The 18,009-nt window shown below is 56.7% G+C and overlaps 2 protein-coding genes across 14 annotated transcripts; both read right to left on the bottom strand.

Moving 5' to 3' along the window:
- Positions 1-5,998: 5,998 nt before the first annotated feature.
- Positions 5,999-13,568, bottom strand: GMPPA (GDP-mannose pyrophosphorylase A). Of its 13 annotated transcripts, XM_080669366.1 has the most exons (14): positions 13,300-13,411; positions 12,512-12,566; positions 12,325-12,422; positions 11,287-11,390; positions 10,843-11,029; positions 10,451-10,510; positions 8,675-8,805; positions 8,022-8,036; positions 7,525-7,659; positions 7,323-7,420; positions 7,089-7,135; positions 6,812-6,904; positions 6,553-6,721; positions 5,999-6,266 (listed from the first exon to the last, which is right to left on the bottom strand). In XM_080669366.1, exons 1-14 carry the CDS (start codon positions 13,333-13,335, stop codon positions 6,166-6,168), a joined length of 1,329 nt encoding a protein of 442 aa, XP_080525492.1. In that variant the 5' UTR covers positions 13,336-13,411; the 3' UTR covers positions 5,999-6,165. The 13 variants fall into 13 exon arrangements, with proteins under 13 accessions (XP_080525492.1, XP_080525482.1, XP_080525483.1 ...); XM_080669356.1 differs by lacking the exons at positions 8,022-8,036; positions 13,300-13,411 and adding an exon at positions 13,439-13,568 and having other exon boundaries at positions 12,512-12,572; XM_080669357.1 differs by lacking the exons at positions 8,022-8,036; positions 13,300-13,411 and adding an exon at positions 13,439-13,497.
- A 588-nt stretch (positions 13,569-14,156) lies between these two features.
- SPEGNB (SPEG neighbor) lies at positions 14,157-16,011 on the bottom strand (the record flags this gene model as incomplete). The annotated part of the gene is made up of 4 exons (XM_080670749.1): positions 14,157-14,295; positions 14,477-14,618; positions 15,239-15,546; positions 15,884-16,011. The coding sequence occupies 4 exons, from the start codon at positions 16,009-16,011 to the stop codon at positions 14,157-14,159; spliced, it is 717 nt and encodes a 238-aa protein (XP_080526875.1).
- Positions 16,012-18,009: the final 1,998 nt, after the last annotated feature.

The following is an 18,009-nucleotide window of genomic DNA, read 5'->3' as shown; positions in this document are numbered from 1 at the left end:
AGGGAAACTGCAGCTGCTGGGGATTAGAGCCCGAGGTCTACCCGCTGCCCGGTGGCCACCCCTCCCCGCGTGTCAGGCGTCAAGCCTGCCCCTCGGGGCACAGCCCCTGCCTGGCCCTGGAGGAGGGGCCCAGATAGCCCCATGGGGGTGGGGTGTGCAGGGAGCCACCATTGGCCTCAAGACCAGGTCAGCCCCTTCAGTCATCACAGGTCACCCCAGCATGGATCTCAACCCCCGCCACACACCCTGGCCGTGTGTAGCACTTTGCTGGGATTGTCCCCAACCTCTCATCAAAATAGCATCCTCAGGGGCCCCATGGCTGAGCTTTCCCACAAGCCAGCACCCCCAGCTGGGAAGATAAGACCCCTGGGGCCAGAGGCTACATCTGGCAGGGTCCCCAAAAGAAAAGTGGGGTTAGCACTGGGAGCAGCTGCTGATAGTCCCCCTCTCTCTGTCCCGTGTCCCGCAGCCCCTCCCAAGCTTTCCCCTCCCTGCTGGACTTTAAGTCTAGACCCTTCCTCCCTCTCTCCTTGTCCTCCCCCAGCCACTCTCTTCCCCTTTCTCCTAGTATTGATTTTTCTTTGCTTTTTTTTTTTAAGGTGATTTAATTGCTTTTTTAAGGTTATTTCAGTCTGGGGCTCAGCCAAGAAAGTGGGGAGCTACTCCCCAAGCTTTCCCCAGTACTCATTGCTGCCCTGGACTCAGTGCACATCCCTAAGTTGCCCTGCCATCCATTGAGATCATAGTCATACTCCCCACAACACACTGGCCTCCATCAGGAGCCAAAAGCACATCCTCTTTCCTCCTGAGAGCCTGGCAGGAAGCCTTCAGCCTCTTGAGGGGATGAAGTTGGGTGGTAACTCGTGTGGGGGGAGGAGCGGGAGCGCCAGGGCACTGGAAAGTGGAAGGGCATGCGCCCCCACCATTGCCCCACAGACAGCTGTCTCCAACTGTCCCCACGTCCCCATCATACAGACTCCCAGGAATCAGGCTATGAGTAGTGGGAGTCCCCCACCCCATCCTTTCAGCCCACCCTTTGGTCTTCCCCCCGCTTCTCCAGTGTCTCCTGTTTCCCCTGGCCCCCTACACCCGCTCTCCCTCTGGCCCCCGTTCTTTCTCCCCTCCCTCTCCCTGCTTCCCTGCCTGCCTCCCTCTCTGCCCGGCTGCAGTTGGGTGATAATCTCCCTCATTTAGCCTCCTGGCTGCTTCCCCGGCTCATTGCCCAGCTGGTCCCTGGGGCCCGGCCCAGCTTCTTCCCCACCCCCACCCCCAGCCCAGCGCCCAAGCTCTCCCATCCCCTCCCTGCCCCCCCACCCGCTCCCAGGGGACAGGCTGCCCCCTGCAGTGAGCATCAGGGCCAAGTGTAGCTGGCCAGAACCTGAACTGGGTGTGATCAAAATGGGAAGGGCTGTCAGGGATTCTAGCTGGGAGTGTGAGTGCCCCGTACAGAGCGGGGTCATGGTGGTGGGGTGATTACAGGGTCTGGCTGTGAAGCCTTAGCCAGGTGTCCTCTGTCCCCTGTTGTCCCCATTCCCCAGATTTGTTCCCAGTTCAATTCTCCCCCCCCCCGCCCCACGGGATGAACTAGGCTTCCAGACCAAGAAAGAGAACGGTGGATGGACTGCTAGGTGAGATTAGAGTGGCATTTGTACAGCCTGCCGAGGCAGGGCATGGGAATGGGGGCAGAGTGACGGAGGTGACAGGGAGGGCAGAAGGGTTCTGACTCAGAGCACCTGGGAGGGGGCAGGAGGTGCTATTCAGACAAAATAAAACCTCCCAGAATGCAGCTTGTGGGGCTCCAAGGACCCCTCCAGGTCTTTCTGCATCAGGGCTGCTGGGGCTCTGTCTTTTCTCCCAGCACAGGGACCCCCATGCTGAGCTGCATTCGCCCTTTCCCACCACATGTGGCCCCAACTCTTGTCTTGGTGTGCCCATTCTAAATGACATGACCCCCAAACTCCTAGAAAGCATTCCCCTAGAGAGAGTCCCCAGCCTCCCTCCTGGTCCCAAAGGACACCCCCTTGCCATCCTCAACAGCCCAGACACCTGTTCCAGCCCTGGCTCTGGTGCGGACCAAGAGATGAGCCAGTGTGGGTGGGCAGGGACCACGCTGGGGGGTGGAGGCCGGGACTGGGCCAGGCCTGGCTGGTGAGCAAGCAGCGGTGACAAACGGGCTGTGCGGGGGCTGAGGGGCGGGGGGCGGACCGCGGCTGATTTATCTGGGTTATTTATGCTGCGGACGAGGCAGGAGAAACGGTTAATGAGAGTCCCAGAGAAGGGGGGTGGGGAGGCCCGGACGTGATCTGAGGCGACTTAGGAGGGTTAGTGTCCCACCACCAGGCCCTTCCCCCACTGCCCCCTGCACTCTGCACCCCAGACCCCATCCTAGGGCCAGCCCAGACCCCACTCCTGTGGCACCCCAACCCCCTTTGGGATGCCCACACAGACAGTGCGTCACTAGGGACTGAAGGAGACCAGGTCCAGGATTGAAGGGCGGCTAGAGGAACTGGGGAGGGGGCCAGGAAAGGGAGGGCTGGGAAAGAAGAAAGATAAATCTTGATTGGACAGAAACTGACCAAGTCTGTGGGGCCTTTGGGGTAGGGGTAGGTGGGGGGAGGAGGCCAGTGTAGCAGTGGGTGGGCAGCTGGCAATGTCGGAGCTGAGGCTGGAGAGAGGGCATTGGGGTGCAGATCTGGTGTCAGCTAGGAGCCATCTCCCGGCCTGAGAGGCGGGGGGGAGGGGGAGCAGTGCAGGTCAGAGTGAAGAGAGAGCCAGGGAAGGAGCGGGGAGAAGATCCAGAAGAGGAGGGGGAGAGGGCTTTGCAGTAGTGAAAGCTGCTGGGAACAGATAAGGCGGCACAGCAGCAGGAGGGATTAAAGCGCTGAGGGGTGGGGGCGGGGGCGGGGGCGAGGCAGGGAGGAGAGGGTTGAGGGCAAGACATCAGGACCAAGGAGATGATAGGAGAAACGAAGGCTGCCAAAAGGGCAGGATTTAATCAGGAACTGAGAGGTGATCACCTAGGAACGAGGGGGGATAGAAGGGACCCCAGTGCATCTCCTGCGGAGGGTGGTCTTTTCAACCGTTGGCGAGCCCCATACCCTGCACATGTCAGAGGCAGCAGAGCTAAGCAGAAGGGGGCATTGCTGAGGGTAGGGTGCTGGTAGATTGTTGGGTGGGAGTAAGTGGCAGAGGCCAGCCCTGGGAGCTGCTGAGCTCCTGGCAAGAGTGAGGGCACGCAGCGCCTCCTAGAGGTGGCCAATGAAACCCATGCTCATGGGGAACGTCCTTAGGGTACCCAGCCAGCCTGTCCGTGGATGGAGACCTCATCATGCCCAGGGTGGCAAGGACCCACATTTCAAGGGGGTTTCTTTGTGGGGAGCGGTGTGGGCATGGAGGGAGGGCAGGTAGCTTCCCCAGGCTGGCGCCCTGGATTGGAAGCCCCTTACCACCTCCAGCCCTCCTGTTCCCCAAGCCTCCCAGAGGCGTGCACTTGGGGAGGGTGAGACCCCTGCTCCTTCCAGGAGAGTGTCTGCAGCAGTTCAGAAGTGGTGGAGGTGACGGAGGGGAGCCTGGAGGGAAGGAAGAGGAGGAGTAGAGGGGGCAGGGGGAGGGGAGTGGGGGTGGTGGGTGGGGCAGAGTAATTGCATGTTTGTCAGTTCTGTCTGCACTCGAGGGAGCGTGTGTGGTGGTGGGTAGAGCTTTGCCACTAGGAGTATGTCTGTTGGCAGAGGTGTCAGTGTGTCTGTCTCAGGGGTCTGGGCCCTCCTTGGCCTCCGCCCCCCTTTGTGTTTTGGGGAAGGTGGCTCTGGGCACACCCAGCTGTGCTCCGTGCTGATGCGGCAGATGTGGCAGGCCCCAGCTGTGTCTGTTTCCCGGAGAGGAGGAGGGGGATGCAATCTGCTCCCCCGATAATGGCTGCTAAGTGCTGGGGGAGGAGATGGAGATGGGGGTGGGACTGGGGCCCAGGGCAATCCCACCAAAGGGGCAGGAAGGGATGAGGGCTGGTCCCCGCCCACCCTGTCCTGGCCAGCCTCCTGGCAAGCTGTGTTCTTGGCTTGGCCTCTCCCCTGGTTGGTTCTGGAAGCCCATCCAAATCTCCCCGTCCCAGCTCTCCTCTCCAGTCGCCCCATCCAGCTTGGTGCCAGGGACCCACCCCTCTCCCGGGCCCCCAGCTCGCTCCCCCTCGCTGATTTTACAGAATAATCTTTTTATGGAAACGGAGAAAAGCACTAATGGCAGGAGCGCACCCCTCCCCCGCATCCCTCCCCTCCTCATTCCCCACTTCCCACCCCAGTTCCCTCAGTTCTCCCTTCTCAACCCCGCCAGGGGGCCAGCACCCTTACAGAGAGGTCCCAGAGGTGATTGAGAAGGGGGCTCCCTGCTCTCTCCCCTCCAGAGGCAGGAGGCTCCCACATCCTGGGCCCTGAGGGCTGCCCTCAGAGCTGGATGGGGCTCTAGGCCCCCTCTTTCTTAGTCCCCGCTCCACCTGAGCACAAACACACAACAGTGACTCCATCAGCCTGGGGGGCATGTTACAGCTTCACTAGCCCCCTCCCACTTTGAACGCTGACCCTTTCCCCTTCCAGTGCCTCCCCACCAAGTCCCCACCCCCACTGGGCATAGGAGGGGGATCCTGGGGGCCAGGGCCTGACACAGACTTATTGGATTTCACGGTGTTTTGCTGAGAAAATAATTAAATTATCATATTTATGATGGAGCTGCCATGGCCTCTGCCAACCATTCAGAACAGAAGGGTCAGGACTGGGGGGAGGAAAGAGAAGGGACCCAGTCCTTTCCTCAGGGAGTTGACCCCAGGCCCAGAGTAGGCACCTGCAGCCTCCTCCCAAGCCCAGCAGAGGTGATGGAAGGTCTGGGCTGCAGGAAACAGGAAGGGGCTGAGTCAAGGCAGGTTAGAAGCTACGCTTGCTAGAACCCTGGGTCATTTCCCAGGCGCTCTCACCCAGCCTGCAGGACCTGAGGGCCTGGGAGGTCACTTCTAGCCCAATCCCCATGTCACCCTCAGCCCAGCTGCTGAACGGCTCATCTTCCTAACTGCCTGGCTATGAAATCCTGGGCTCTGTCCCAGGCCCTGCTGCTGATAACAAGGCTCAGCACCCTGCAGCCTGCTGCCAGGACCCCCTCCTCCCTCCCACCCACGCCCTGCCCCCCCATTCTCTTCGGGTAATTAGATTCCTCTCAATTAGCAGATTACGATCATTACCAGCTCATCTGGCAACTAAGCTCCGCACCCACAGCTGGGGAAAGGGGGGGCACCAAGAGGGGCACGCGGGGGTCATGGGCAAACATGAGTGGTGCTGGGTTTCTCTGGGGTTTCAGGAATGTGGAGTGGAGGGCTGGGACCTCCCAGAGACAAAGCCAGGATGGTGGGAGGTGGCAGGTGTCCTCCTCCCCCAAACAGCGCTGCCTGCGGTGATTACGGAGGGAAAGGTACCAGCTAGGCCCACCGTGCCTGCCAGGGGAGAAGACAGACACCAAGCTCTGGTGGGCGAGGGGGAAACCACCACTCTGCCAAAAAAGCTGGGCCAGGAGTGGATGGAGCTGGCAAAGCAGAAAACAGGCCGGGACAAGGCAGAAACAAGATGGGGATGTCTGTGATCCAATCTCCGACTTGGGGCTCCCAGTCCCTGTGTCCGCCGCCCCTACCCGACTGCCCAACTGAAATCCTTTACCCTTCCCTTGGAAAGTCCTCCACTCCCAGGTCTGAGCCAAACCCAGTGAAGAGGAACAGGAAGGCGGGCAGGCAGGCAGATCAGGGTAGGGGTGAAGGCGGGGCCGGCAGGCTGGGAGCCTTGAGGGCCTTTCTCTGAGCAGCAGTGCTGAGGCTGAGACAGTGGGAGGGGGAGATTTACCAGGGCTCCAGATTCATTATTCATGAGCCCGCAGCAATGACTCCAATTTAAATGCTAATGTGGGGGGGGCCTGACTCAGCTGCCCCCCTTCCACCCCCACACCAGTCCAGGCACAAGCTGAGTCCTCACTGGCTCCAAGGTTCATGGGGTTTATTAGGGAGCAACGGAGAGGGAGGCCGAGTCCTCCACCCACCCACGTTGCTCCCAGTGTGTGAAGATCCTGCCTGGCTTCCCCAGGTCCAATCTGGACAGAGGCTGGAGGGGTTGGAGTTGGGGGGCCTTCTGGCGGCCCCCTTCAGAGGATGATCTGGTTGGTAAAGCTTCGGCTCAGCTCCTTGTGTGGTAGAACAATCGAGTTCAGGATGAGCACCTCAGCAGGGATCCGGACGCGGCAGCCTGCAGTGTGGACGAGGGCACCAGGAGGAGGCCATGGGGAGAGGAAACCAGGGGCAAGAAGCTGGGGGGCCACTGCCATTAGGGGGGATCCCTCCCTGCCCATCTGTGCCCTGGCCCCATGCCCCCAGTGACTCACACAGGGCCTGGCACACAGCAGGCACTTGGCAAATGTTTGTTAAAGGAAAATACACACACACACCCTCACACAAGCACAAATTCTCCCCATAGAGCCCATCTATGACCTGTGGTGGTTTCTCACAGCCCTGAGTCCCCTGGGAAGCCATACCCAGGATGGTGATGGCAGGCAGCAGCTTCCCATCCTTGAAGAGGCTCTCACTGTCCATGTGGGCCCGGGGGTCGTTGGGATTGGGGTCATTGGGGGTACCCTCCACGCGGGCCCAGCGCCCCACAGTGCTCCCCCAGCCCACAATGCTGTGCAGCACACACGTATGCTCCTGCCAAACAGGACAGTGTGAAGTGAGGGGGCAGAGCCCATGGGGTCCCCCCTCTCCCCAGCTTCTTGGGGCACATGTTGGGGTGCCTACCTGCAGCGTGGCTCCATGGAGGACAATGCTCTCTCGGAGTCGCACACCCTCGCCCACAGTCACCCCCTCCCCAATGGAGACGTTGGGGCCCAGCTATGGAGAGGAACATATACCATAAGCGCTGGGGGGGCTTGGAGGACCCCAAATCCAACCCGCTCAAAAGGGGGAAGGAACCTACTTGAGGCCATATGACAACCATAAGAGACCTGTACTCCAAGCTCTGGAGATACCCGCCCCACCCCACCCACCTTCCTCCCTGGGCTGGGCCACTGCTTACCACAGCTGATGGGGCCACCTTAGCCGTTGGGTGGATGTAAACGTTTCCTACAAGCAGAAGAGAGGACCTGGAGACAAATGCCCCAAACCATATCTGGTTCAGGGAGGGCAGGGATTCAGATTTCACCTCTGGGTCTGAGGTCCGGAGTCAAAGCTCTGAGGGCAGAGGAGACTGCGGGGGTGGTGGGGTGGTGGTGGGAAGGGCAGAGCTTAGGAATTGTGGCAGGATGGGTACCTCGGATCCGCGGCCCCCCTGGGCTGTGCTTGGCCAGGCGTTCAGGGTGAGTGAGCTGGTACTGACCCAGATAGAGGCGGGAGGCATAGAGGGCCGAGCTGGGGGCCACAAAGTGGAGCAGGGGCTCAGGGGCCAGCAGGGCCTGTGCCTACCGTCCTGAAGTCTCAACCCCCAGACACCCTACCAGAGGTCTCTCCCGTACCCTGCAGACTTGATCTGGCTCCAGATACTGTCATTAAGGTGCACGTAGATCTGGCCCTGCCCAGCCAGGGCTGAGAACACGTCCTGCTCCAGGCGGATGGTGCCTGCCCCCCGCCACTGGCCTGAAGAGTCCTCCCTGGTAGAGGGGACAGGATGCTGACATCAGTTCCCCAATGAGCCCAACTGGGTGGCCGACACAGTCTCTCAGGAAGGGGAATCGGAGGGAACCCCACTACCTTGCAAGGCTTGGTCAGATCCTCTCCCAAGGATGCTCACCTCCCAGGAGGCTCACCCACCACTCAGCCCCTCACTCTCCCAGCTGGGGATTATCCCAGGGGAGCCCCAGGCATAGATCTGCTGCCCATCCTGCCCCATGTCCAGAAGGAGTTCAACCAGACATGGCTCCCCCCAATTATCCCATTCTCCTCCCATCCACCCCTCTAAGCCCCACCTCCGGTCCCTCCCTCTCACTGGATGGAATGAAACAGACAGACTCACCCCAGAGGAAGGCAGCTGGTGAGGGCAGAAACAGTCACAGAAAAAGAAGGAGAGAGAGATGGTAGGGATGCCAGTTCAGCAGAAACAAAGAGGCCAGGAGAGATGGAGAGAGAAGCAGAGATAAGAGTGGGAGTGAAAAGATGGCTATGAGGGAATGAGGCATGAGAGGTGATGAAGGCAGGGGAGCCAGAGAAGGGAACCGTTCCCAGGCTTAGGAGGACCACCCTGGGATTGTGGTTTGTGGTGAGCATAGCTCCCTTTAGGGTACTATACTCCAAAGGGAGCCTCCTCAGCCTGAGAGTGTGTGTGCGCACGCACGTGCACACACGCATGCCTGCACCCAAACATATGTGCACCCAAGTGTGTGTGTTACCGTCTGTTCTGAAAGACATCTCTGGGACACTCAGGGCTTGAGAGAAATGGACCAGAAGGGGAGTGGGCAGGTGGTGACAGAGGAGGAACTGGGATGGATAAGGAAGAGGGACAGAATGAGGTTAGAAGGGGAGGAACTGGAGAGGCTTGGCTGGAGATGACAAGTAGAAGGGGGAAGGGAGGAGGAAGATGAGCTGGCTGAGATGGAGCCAGCAGAGATGGGGGCAGGGGGGCTGTGACTCAGGGTACTTGGAGTTACAGGGCCATGGGGTCTGCCTCACAGTTGCCCATTCTGCTGATTACGCTGGAAGACATCCCGAAGGGGCTTCAGGGCTTCCGGGGAAAAGAGGTAGATGCCGCAGTTGATGATGTCACTAACAAACGTGCTGGGTTTCTCCACATAGTGCAGGACCTGAGGACAGAGCGGGCTGGGGTCAGCAGAGGAGGGGCCATGGCCACCATCCCCTAAGACCCTCCAAATCTCCAGGTCCTCCTGTTGCCATGGGAGTCTTCCTAAAATGCAGAGCGTATCTTGTCACTGTCCTTCAACTTCACCTTCAAGATAAGTCTGAACTGTCCGCCTTCTTCCTCCCAATCCTCCCCACCTCCCAGCAGTTCCAGAACATAACTCCATGCCACGGCATGCCGGTGCCTTTTGGAATGCCCTTAACCAACTCTTCGTCTGGAAAACTTTGCTTTCAAAAACCCAGTTGAGCCGAAACCGGTTTGGCTCAGTGGATAGAGCGTCGGCCTGCGGACTCAAGGGTCCCGGGTTCGATTCCGGTCAAGGGCATGTACCTTGGTTGCGGGCACATCCCCAGTGGGAGGTGTGCAGGAGGCAGCTGATCGATGTTTCTCTCTCATCGATGTTTCTAGCTCTCTATCCCTCTCCCTTTCCTCTCTGTAAAATATCAATAAAATATATTTAAAAAAAAAAAAAAAAAAAAAAACCCAGTTGACATCGTCACTCCCTCTCTAAGTACACTCTTGTCTGCCCCAAAGTCAGCTTCTCAGCTCTGGGCACTCCTGTTCTCTGGCCACACCTCACCCACCCATAGTGGCACTTGTGTCATCTGCAATGGTTGGTTTTTGATGTCTCTCCCCCAGACTGAGGGCTCCTGAGAGGCAGGGTTGTGCCTTTCCGGCTGTTTCTTTCACACCTAGTTAGTGCCTAACACAAAACTCTGTGTGTGTGAATATCCTATATAATAAAAGGCTAATATGCAAATCAACTGAATGGCAGAAGGACCAGTCGCTATGACACGCACTCACCAGGGAGCAGACACTTAACGCAGGAGCTGCCCCCTGGTGGTCAGTGCACTCCCACATGGGGAGCACTACTCAGCCAGAAGCCGGGCTCATGGTTGGAGATAATTGCTTAAGCCATCAGTCAGACATCTCCTGAGGGCTCCCGGACTGCGAGGGCGCAGGCCGGGCTAAGAGACCCCCCCACCCCACTGAGTGCATGAATTTTGTGCACTGGGCCTCTAGTATATATATATAATGTAGTCACATATGAATTTTTAATACTAAAACTTGAACAGACAAAAGGGGTGTATGAAAGTCAGTGAGGCTCCAGAGCAGGGAGTTTCAGAGATAGATAGGAACAGAGATTCCCCAGCCCCACCCCCGCCTTGCTAATTATGCTCCCACCTCCATAATTCTGGAGGCACTATGCTGTTTCTTGCCTCCATGTCTTTGCATATATTGTTCCCTTTACCTGCAATGCCTTCCTGTCTCCTTCATGCTGACAAATTTAACTCAGTTCAGACCTCACCTCCTCCAGGGAGCCCTCCCCACCTCCACCCAGGTAGGCTGGGTAGGGGCCCTTTTTGTGTTGTCATAGCACCCTGTGCATATATCTATTGGAGCACCACACTCATGGCATTTATCTATTACCTCTTCCTAATCTTTCTTAAAGGGATAGAAGGGAACAACTGAGGGTGTGCCACACCTGTTTGACAAGATTGGGGCCCACCACATAGCGTTCCAGCATTCTCTAGAGGCTGAGGAGTGGGAAAATGATGATACACAGCCAGCCTCTTCTCTGCTCTTACCTCATGTGTCTGTGGATTCTCTACGATGCAGCCATAGTTGAGGGACTGCGTCCTGTTAGCCTGAAAGACAGACACACCGAGGCAGTGACCTGCCTGCTCCAGGGCAGCAAGGTCTGTTTTCTCTTTCTTGCTTTCCCTCTCCTATAGCACCTGGCACGTAGCTCCGCCACTGACAAGCCTTCAGATGGGGTGAGAACTGACAGCTGCCCTCCCCGCTCTACTTCTGAACAGCTAAAGGGCTCAAGGTCTCTCTCCACCGCCACCTCCATTACTGCAGGGGTTTCTAGCACCTACCCCTCCTGACGTGCATTCCCACTCCAACTCCCTGTTCTGGCCCTGCATCCCAGGAACCTCTCTGGATCACCCCCTCGAAACCCTCCAGCCCCCCTCACCGTGGTGCCCAGGAGCAAGAAAGGGTGAGGCTGGTGTCTGTGGGCAGCCAACATAGCGCTCAAGGGGAAGTCGGAGCAAACATCAGCGTTGAGCACGAAGAAGGCCTCAGGGCCCCCAGCCAGGATCTGATCCCGGAAGTGGTAGAGACCACCTCCTGTGCCCAGAGGGGCAAATTCCTGCAGGTACCTGTCCCCAGAGACCCCAGAGCCAGCTCAGTGAGATCTTAGGAGTCAGATACCATGAATCTGGGCACTGACCCCTCCTGTTCCCAGGATATGCCTGCCCAAGCCCCACAGAGAAACTCAATATATACAGGAATTCAGAAACCTCCTAGTGTGTGAGGGTGACTTCTGTCAATGCTGGCTCAACCCACTCCTGAGCACTCAGATGCCTAGGGCACTGCTCCCCCACCCCTACACAGCACATGCACACAAACACCTGACCTGACCGGAAGGTTAAACTCTTGCTGTGCAGCTTCTAGGAACCGGGTAAGTGGCTCATCAGGTTGGTAAAAGCCAATGAGCAGAATCTCCTGCATCCCAGGGACCTGAGGTCAAGGGAAGAGGTTGAGAGAAAAACAGCATCTGATAGGAGGGAATTATGGGAGGGAGAAATCCCGGGTACTGGCCCAAAATCCAGAAACCACACATTTAGTCTCAACTGTGGCCTTGGGCATTCATTTTACCTTGTCCGATTTCTCCTCTGGACAATGACGAAGTTAGAGTCTATTTCCCTTAATTAAAAGACTCTCAAAGTTAGAGTCTTTTAATCTTTTATTATTCTGTTATTTCCCCCCCGCCCCCAATCTGAAGTGGAGTTCACCCTAGGAAAGATTTTGCCTATCAAGCTACATTACAGGATAATCCATTCATTTCCCCCATATTTATTATCTGTCAATCTGAGCTTAAGATCACTATAAGGTTAAGGATACCATTTATCAAGTGTCTACATTGTACTAATTACTTTATAAACATCATCTCTAAGCTTCGTAACCCCACAAAGTAGGTCTAATCACCCCCACTTTACAAATAAGGAAACTAAGGCTGAGAAAGGGTGAGAAATTTGCTCAATTCCTTTTAGCAGGCAGAGACTGGACTCAAATCAACCTTGCCAGTCCCAATACCAAAAGCAATAAAGGAATTAGCTCCGTAGTGAGCAAGAGTAGCATGATTCTGTGCTTGTTATCATTAAGGTTTCTCATGCTACGGCTTTAAGTTGTCTCTAATATTCCTGCCTAATCTCACATTCCATAGGAGTGAAATATGAGCAAGAAGAAGCCAGATAAGAGGCTAGATTAGGAGAAGACGCATGACAACTGCATTGCACAACTGGTGGTGATGGTGGAGGGAGATGATTCATAGTCATTTGTAAATGGTGGTCCCTGGAGTTATGCCTGGTGGGAAGAGGTCATGGTTGGTAAAGGGGGAAATATAGCATGAAGGAGATGAATGGAGGTGGGAGAGGGGAGCCTATGGAATTACCTGGGCACAGGCCTCAATGTGGTGCTGAATCATAGGGACCCCTGCCACTGGAAACAGGGGTTTGGGCACCTCAAAAGACAAAGGCCTGAAGCGAGTCCCTGAGAGAAGAGAGAGAAGCATATTTTTCTTTTCTGCTTCCCTCTACCCCCACTCCAGCCCAACCGCTGACATTCCCCGGGCTCCTCACCCTTTTGAGGGCCTCCAATCAGGATCACAGCTTTAAGCATGACGGCAATTGCTACCTAAACCTCAAATAGCAAAGAAAAGTTAGGCTCAGATCTCACACCCCAATCCTGGAACCCCACTCATACCCCAACCAAACCCTAAACCCAAAATAGCAACACTGAGCCCTCCCAGGATATAAATTCAATCTAGTCCCTCCCTGGGCACACCATCTCACAAACCTCACACATCTCAAATCCCAACCCAAATCCCGTCGGCCTTCAAACCTCACAGTGATTCCTCCCAAATTCTGAAATCCACACCCCGCAATTTGATCCCTAACAGACTTCCTTCTGGCTGAAAACTCAGCAAACTCCAAAACTCAGCAATAGACCTCCTTCTCACACCCCAAACCTTCAAAAACCAAACCCCCAAACCACTGATTACCAAATTGGTCCATCCTCACTCTAGATATTAAGCCCTGAATCCCAATAGTGAATCCTGATATTGAACCTCAAATCCCAAGTGAGCCCCAAATATTTCACTACAGTCCTAAGAGTCCACTTTAAGTAACACTGATCTACATTTGACAACTCCAAACCCTGGCAAAAATCCTTTTTATGCTGAACCTAAATCCTAAAATTAACCTCTAGGACTAGGTGATGATCCCTGAATCAAAAAGACAGGTTCCCTTAGCATCCCAAACACAATATGCCAATTCCCTGAGTCCTAAGACTGACAAGTGCTGAATCTTTGGGTTCAGAGGACTGATTGCTGACCCTCTAACCTCACAACTGACTAATAAACCCTAACCTCCTGTATCCAGGGTTTGTGGGACCAGTACTGCATCCGACGTGCGGAGAGCCAGCCGGGACCTCCGAACCGCCCTTCGTCTAGGGGCCGTGCCCTGCCCTCTACCCCTTTCGCCACCCCTCCATCAGATCTTTTTTACCACTAGTCCCTTTATGCCAGCTCTGCCGCCCGCTACTGCTAGCTCCTTCCGCGCACGTGTCTTCTCGCAACTCGCGAGAACTTCGCAGAGTCTGCCGGGAATTGTAGTTCTTAAGTTCCTCCCTTGTTCCAACTGAGAAAGAGGTGGAACTTTTGGGAGAACAGGGAGGCGTGGCCAAGGGATTGAAGGGGAAGGTCGAAATAAGAAGGGTTCAGCCTGAGAAGCAGAGGCCGGAACCTGGATTAGGATCACGAGCTGTCTGGGAGTGGGCCCGGAGGTAGTAGTTAAAGTAGAGAAAGTAGGTCACGGGGGAAGCGAGCCTGGAGACGAGAGTGGGGTGTGGTCACCCTTGAAACGGACGTGGGCAGCGCGCAAATGCCCCACGAAAGGGTGGAGGCTTGAGGGTTACAAAAGGAGTCGTAGACGCCTCTGCCCTCCTGCTGGGCAGTGAAGCAGCTTCCGACCGTGAGAGAAGCCTGTCTCACTCAGATTTACTGTCTGTAAATAAAGGCACTGGACTAGGCACTCTCCAAACTTCCCTCTGCCCCCAACACTGTGACTTTGGTGTGTGGGTACCGGGGAGTGAAAATGGCGACTCATAAGAAGAGAACAGAAGCGGAGGGTCAGAGAGAGCGGCTTTATTAAGCAAAAAGAAGGGGGTTGTTAGTCCCACCCACCCCAAGGCTTGGAAACAGATCAAAAGTTCCGAGGGTCCCTTTCAGGCCACGTCCACGCGAGCGAAGGTCTGGTCCATGCCCAGGCTGTTCTCCACGAACACCTCGTACTTGCCGCTGTCCTGAGGCGTGGCCCGGCGGATGGTCAGCGTTGTGCTGGTGCTGCCGATCTCGAAGTAAACCCTGCAGGGGAAGGGGGCGGAGCCGCGTGTCAGTTTACGGGCTTCCCGGTCGGGCGACTTAGCCAGCTCTGTTCTTTGCCTCCCAGTTCCCCTCCCTCGTCCCATTCCCGCGGGTTTTCTGGGCCCATCCGGCCCAGGCTCCAGCGCCAGGCCCTGCCCTTGCAGCAGGTCCCCGCCCTCGCCTGTCATCCTCCTCGATGTCCTTCCCGTCCTTGGTCCAGCCCACGTCGGGAGCAGGCTCGCCCATGATCTCCGCAGTCAGCGTCACCGTGGCGCCTTTGCGCGCCTTAGTGTTATCCGGTCCCTTTTGAATTTTCGCGGGGACTAAAGAAAGGGAAAGGGAATGCGACCCAGTGAGGGACCTAAAGGTGAGGCGGGACATCACCCTCCCAACTATTACCCGACCTTAACTACGGTATGGATTTGAACTCTCGGCGTGACCTTGGGCAAGTCTTTGGCCTCTCTGGGGCTTCAGCAACTCAGCTGTTGAACGAGACTAATCCCTGCCCCTCCTACTTCCTAGGGTTGAATGGAGGATGAGAAAAGATACTATGGGTGAAAGCCCAGGAATGCTCACACCTCTCGGGGTGCCTTGGAGACAGCTCTGGATAGTGGAAATTGCCCTGGGTTGGGAGCCAGAAGATCAGGGCTCTCTCTAACCCTAGCTCTGCCTCTGGATCGCTGTGACCTTGGCGCTCTGAAGTCGTGGTTGAAACCCATACTGGACTTCTTAGCATGGGATGGGATCCCGAGGTAGAAAGGACTACACAGGCCGTGCGGCTCCGCGCCCTACTCTGTGCCTCAGGCTGTGCCAGGTGCTGGGCTGGCCACATGCCCATCCGGACTCAGCTAGGCCCAGGGATAAACGCGCGGCTGAATCGGCTGCAGACGCCGCGGGGGCAATGCTGCTCTGCTCGGCGGCATTGCACGCGGGGCGCGCGTACCTTCCACGAGGATGCGCGCCGAGTCGGAGCACTGGCCGAAGGGATTGGTTACGTTGATGCTGTACTGGCCTAGGTCCGCCAGCTCGCCATCGCGCACCACCAACGCGACTACGTCAGGGTCCTCGAAGATGTAGCGATACTTGGGCCCGTCGCGCAGCTCCTTGCCATCCTTGCTCCAACGGATGAATGGGTCCGGGAAAGCCGAAATGCGGCAAGTCAGCTTGGCCGCGCTGCCCTCGATCAGCACCACGTCCTTCAGCGGTTCCAGCACGCGCGGCGGCCCGGTCTCCCGCATCTCCTTCCGGGACCTGCTCGCGAGCAGGGTCAGGGCCCAGAGCTCCGAGACACCGTTCGCACCCTCCCGCAGCCCTGTCCGCCCGCACCCAGCCCCCTGCCCGCCCCCTCGGGCGACTAGACCCTTAAAGTCGGGGAGGTGCCGAGGAGGGGCCGTTCCTGAATCATTACCCTGATAAAATGATCTGCTCTTGTCGGCCTCCTGCCACACCTCAGCAACTGCTCTCCCCTAAATCCAGTGACCTTAGCAGTCCCTGGCCCTGTGCTCAGCAGCCCCCTTCCTCAATGCGGGAATGCGGATTCTGCAGTTCCAGTTCCCTTCCTTCAGAGGCTCTAGGGCTCCCCCCTCACCTGTGGCCCCGGTAAGAGGCCTGGATACGAATGGCCGCTTTCTGGACCTGGGGGTCGTTGATATCCAGGGTACATCCCGGAGGCGGGGCCGTAGCTGCCGGCTTTTTGGCGGGAGCTGCTTTGGACATCTGGGCAGCGGAAAACAAACGCGGGGGTCTAGGCTGACACAGAGACCTTCAGCCTTTGCCCTTCGGATTCAAAACATCCCCGGGATGGAAGTGTCTAGAGCTGATCTGAGGATCGGACTCACCGTGGGGGTGGGGGGCGTCGACTTCGGACTTGAGTGAACTAGGTGGGTAGCAGGCGGTGCGAAGCCCTTCCGATGGCACAGTAGGGGCGCGGGCAGGTGCTCAGCCCTGGGCCCTGGTTTTATACATCGCTCCCCTCCTTGCCTTGTTTGGCGTGGTTGCCCCAAGGCCCCCGGGACCCCAGCTCCCGCCCCTTGACCCAAGCAGGCTCCTTATTTAGCTCGAGGATGCCTGGGATGCTGGCTCAGTCGCTAGAATAGGCCTAGAGGGTGGGGTGGGGGGGAAACTCGAGCGGCTCTGGGGTGCACCGGGCGTCAGCGCCTGGACAGCTGGACAGCTGGACAAGGCCCCATCTCCTCCCAAGGCAAGGGGTACCATCCCACTCCGGGGAGGACCAGACGGGCCCCACGCCGACAGGAGATTCAACTCCTTTCGGGGGCAACTTTACACTCAGTGGGTCCCTGGACAATGGGACAATGTGCCCTTCCGGGAGTGCAAGTGTTTGGGGGTGGGGGTGGGCGTGGGGAGGGTTTCCTTGAATGAAGCCAGAGAAGTGGCGGACTTAACTGTCCATCCAACCAATTATGAGAAGGCCACGTGGCTGTCGGGACCAATCCGAAAGCGCCTTACCCCCGCCCCCACCCCAGAGTCTAGGGTTGTCATTTCCGCACTGTGCCCCCTGGCGGTAAACTGAGATAAACCTAGAGAGGACGGTAAAGATTTTTAAGAACAGCATCCCTTCCTGCTACCCCCATTTACACTCACTTTCCTCCATGTGATATGGTATGGGCTGCACTGTCCTTGGAGATTGGCACTAATACTGACTCAGCAACTTTGAGTCGGCCCAGGCCCATTATGGGGCAAAGCTGATGTATAGGGTCATCAGAGGTGATGGGACATGCCTGGTGTCCAGTCTGCCAGGCAGAGCATTGCTTCCATTTACTGCAACTGCCCACCCGGATATGGAGCACTGTCACCTTTTGATCAGAACAATTTTGACACAGCTCTGCTGATATAAATTACCTTTGCTCCTCCGGGTTTGGAACAAGCAGTTCATATGCCATTTCCAATGGAGATGGGAAGGGAGTTCAAGATCAGAAGGAGGACGGGAGAGGAATTTTACCATTTATCAAGATATGAGTTCAGGCACCTCATTTTTATATGAAAACACTTGCAGTGAGTAGGGGATTACAGATTCTCACAGGCAAACTGTATATCTTCATCACTAAAATGACAGTTGAGCTAAAAGATGTCTCTCTGGTCCCTTCCAGCTGCTTTAACTGCTGTTTTATGATGATAGGTATTGCCTTTTCCCTCAGGTCCCGAGAAGCCAGAGGCTGGGCTGGGATGGCATTGTTTGGGCTCCAGCCAAGGAGCCCTCAACCTAGATCAGCAACACACCAGCACCAGCTCTCTCTGCTCGTGGTGGCAACTTTATTCTTGTCACTTTGTCAAGAACAGGGTTTTCAAGGGGCGAAGAGGGGAGGACAGTCCCTTTGGACCCAAGGAGAACTGGCTCCCTTCTCTCCCCACCTCAGTTCTAGAACCCATGAACCATTCTGTGGCACTGCAGCCAGAGTCAAGGTGCCTTCACCCCCAGCACACTTCACAGCAGCTTGCCATGGGGATCAGAAGGTCCAGGCTGGGTGTCCCTGGGGGTCTAGGAAAATGCTCGTCTGTGGCATCATCACAGCAGACACACTACCCAGAGAACTCACAGCTGCCCCAGACAGCTGGTGCCTGGTTGGTGCTCTGACACTGAGCGCAAGGGGGGTGGGCCTGTCCTGGGCTCCTGTGCAGCTCTTCACACCACCTGCTCTCATCATGATAAAACCCCCTCTGCTTGGGGCACCAGGACCAGAGCTGGGAAGCATTGGA

This window comes from Plecotus auritus, assembly GCF_963455305.1.
Source record: "Plecotus auritus genome assembly, chromosome: 5".
NCBI lineage: Eukaryota > Metazoa > Chordata > Mammalia > Chiroptera > Vespertilionidae > Plecotus > Plecotus auritus.
This window is presented reverse-complemented; position numbering and strand designations above follow the sequence as displayed.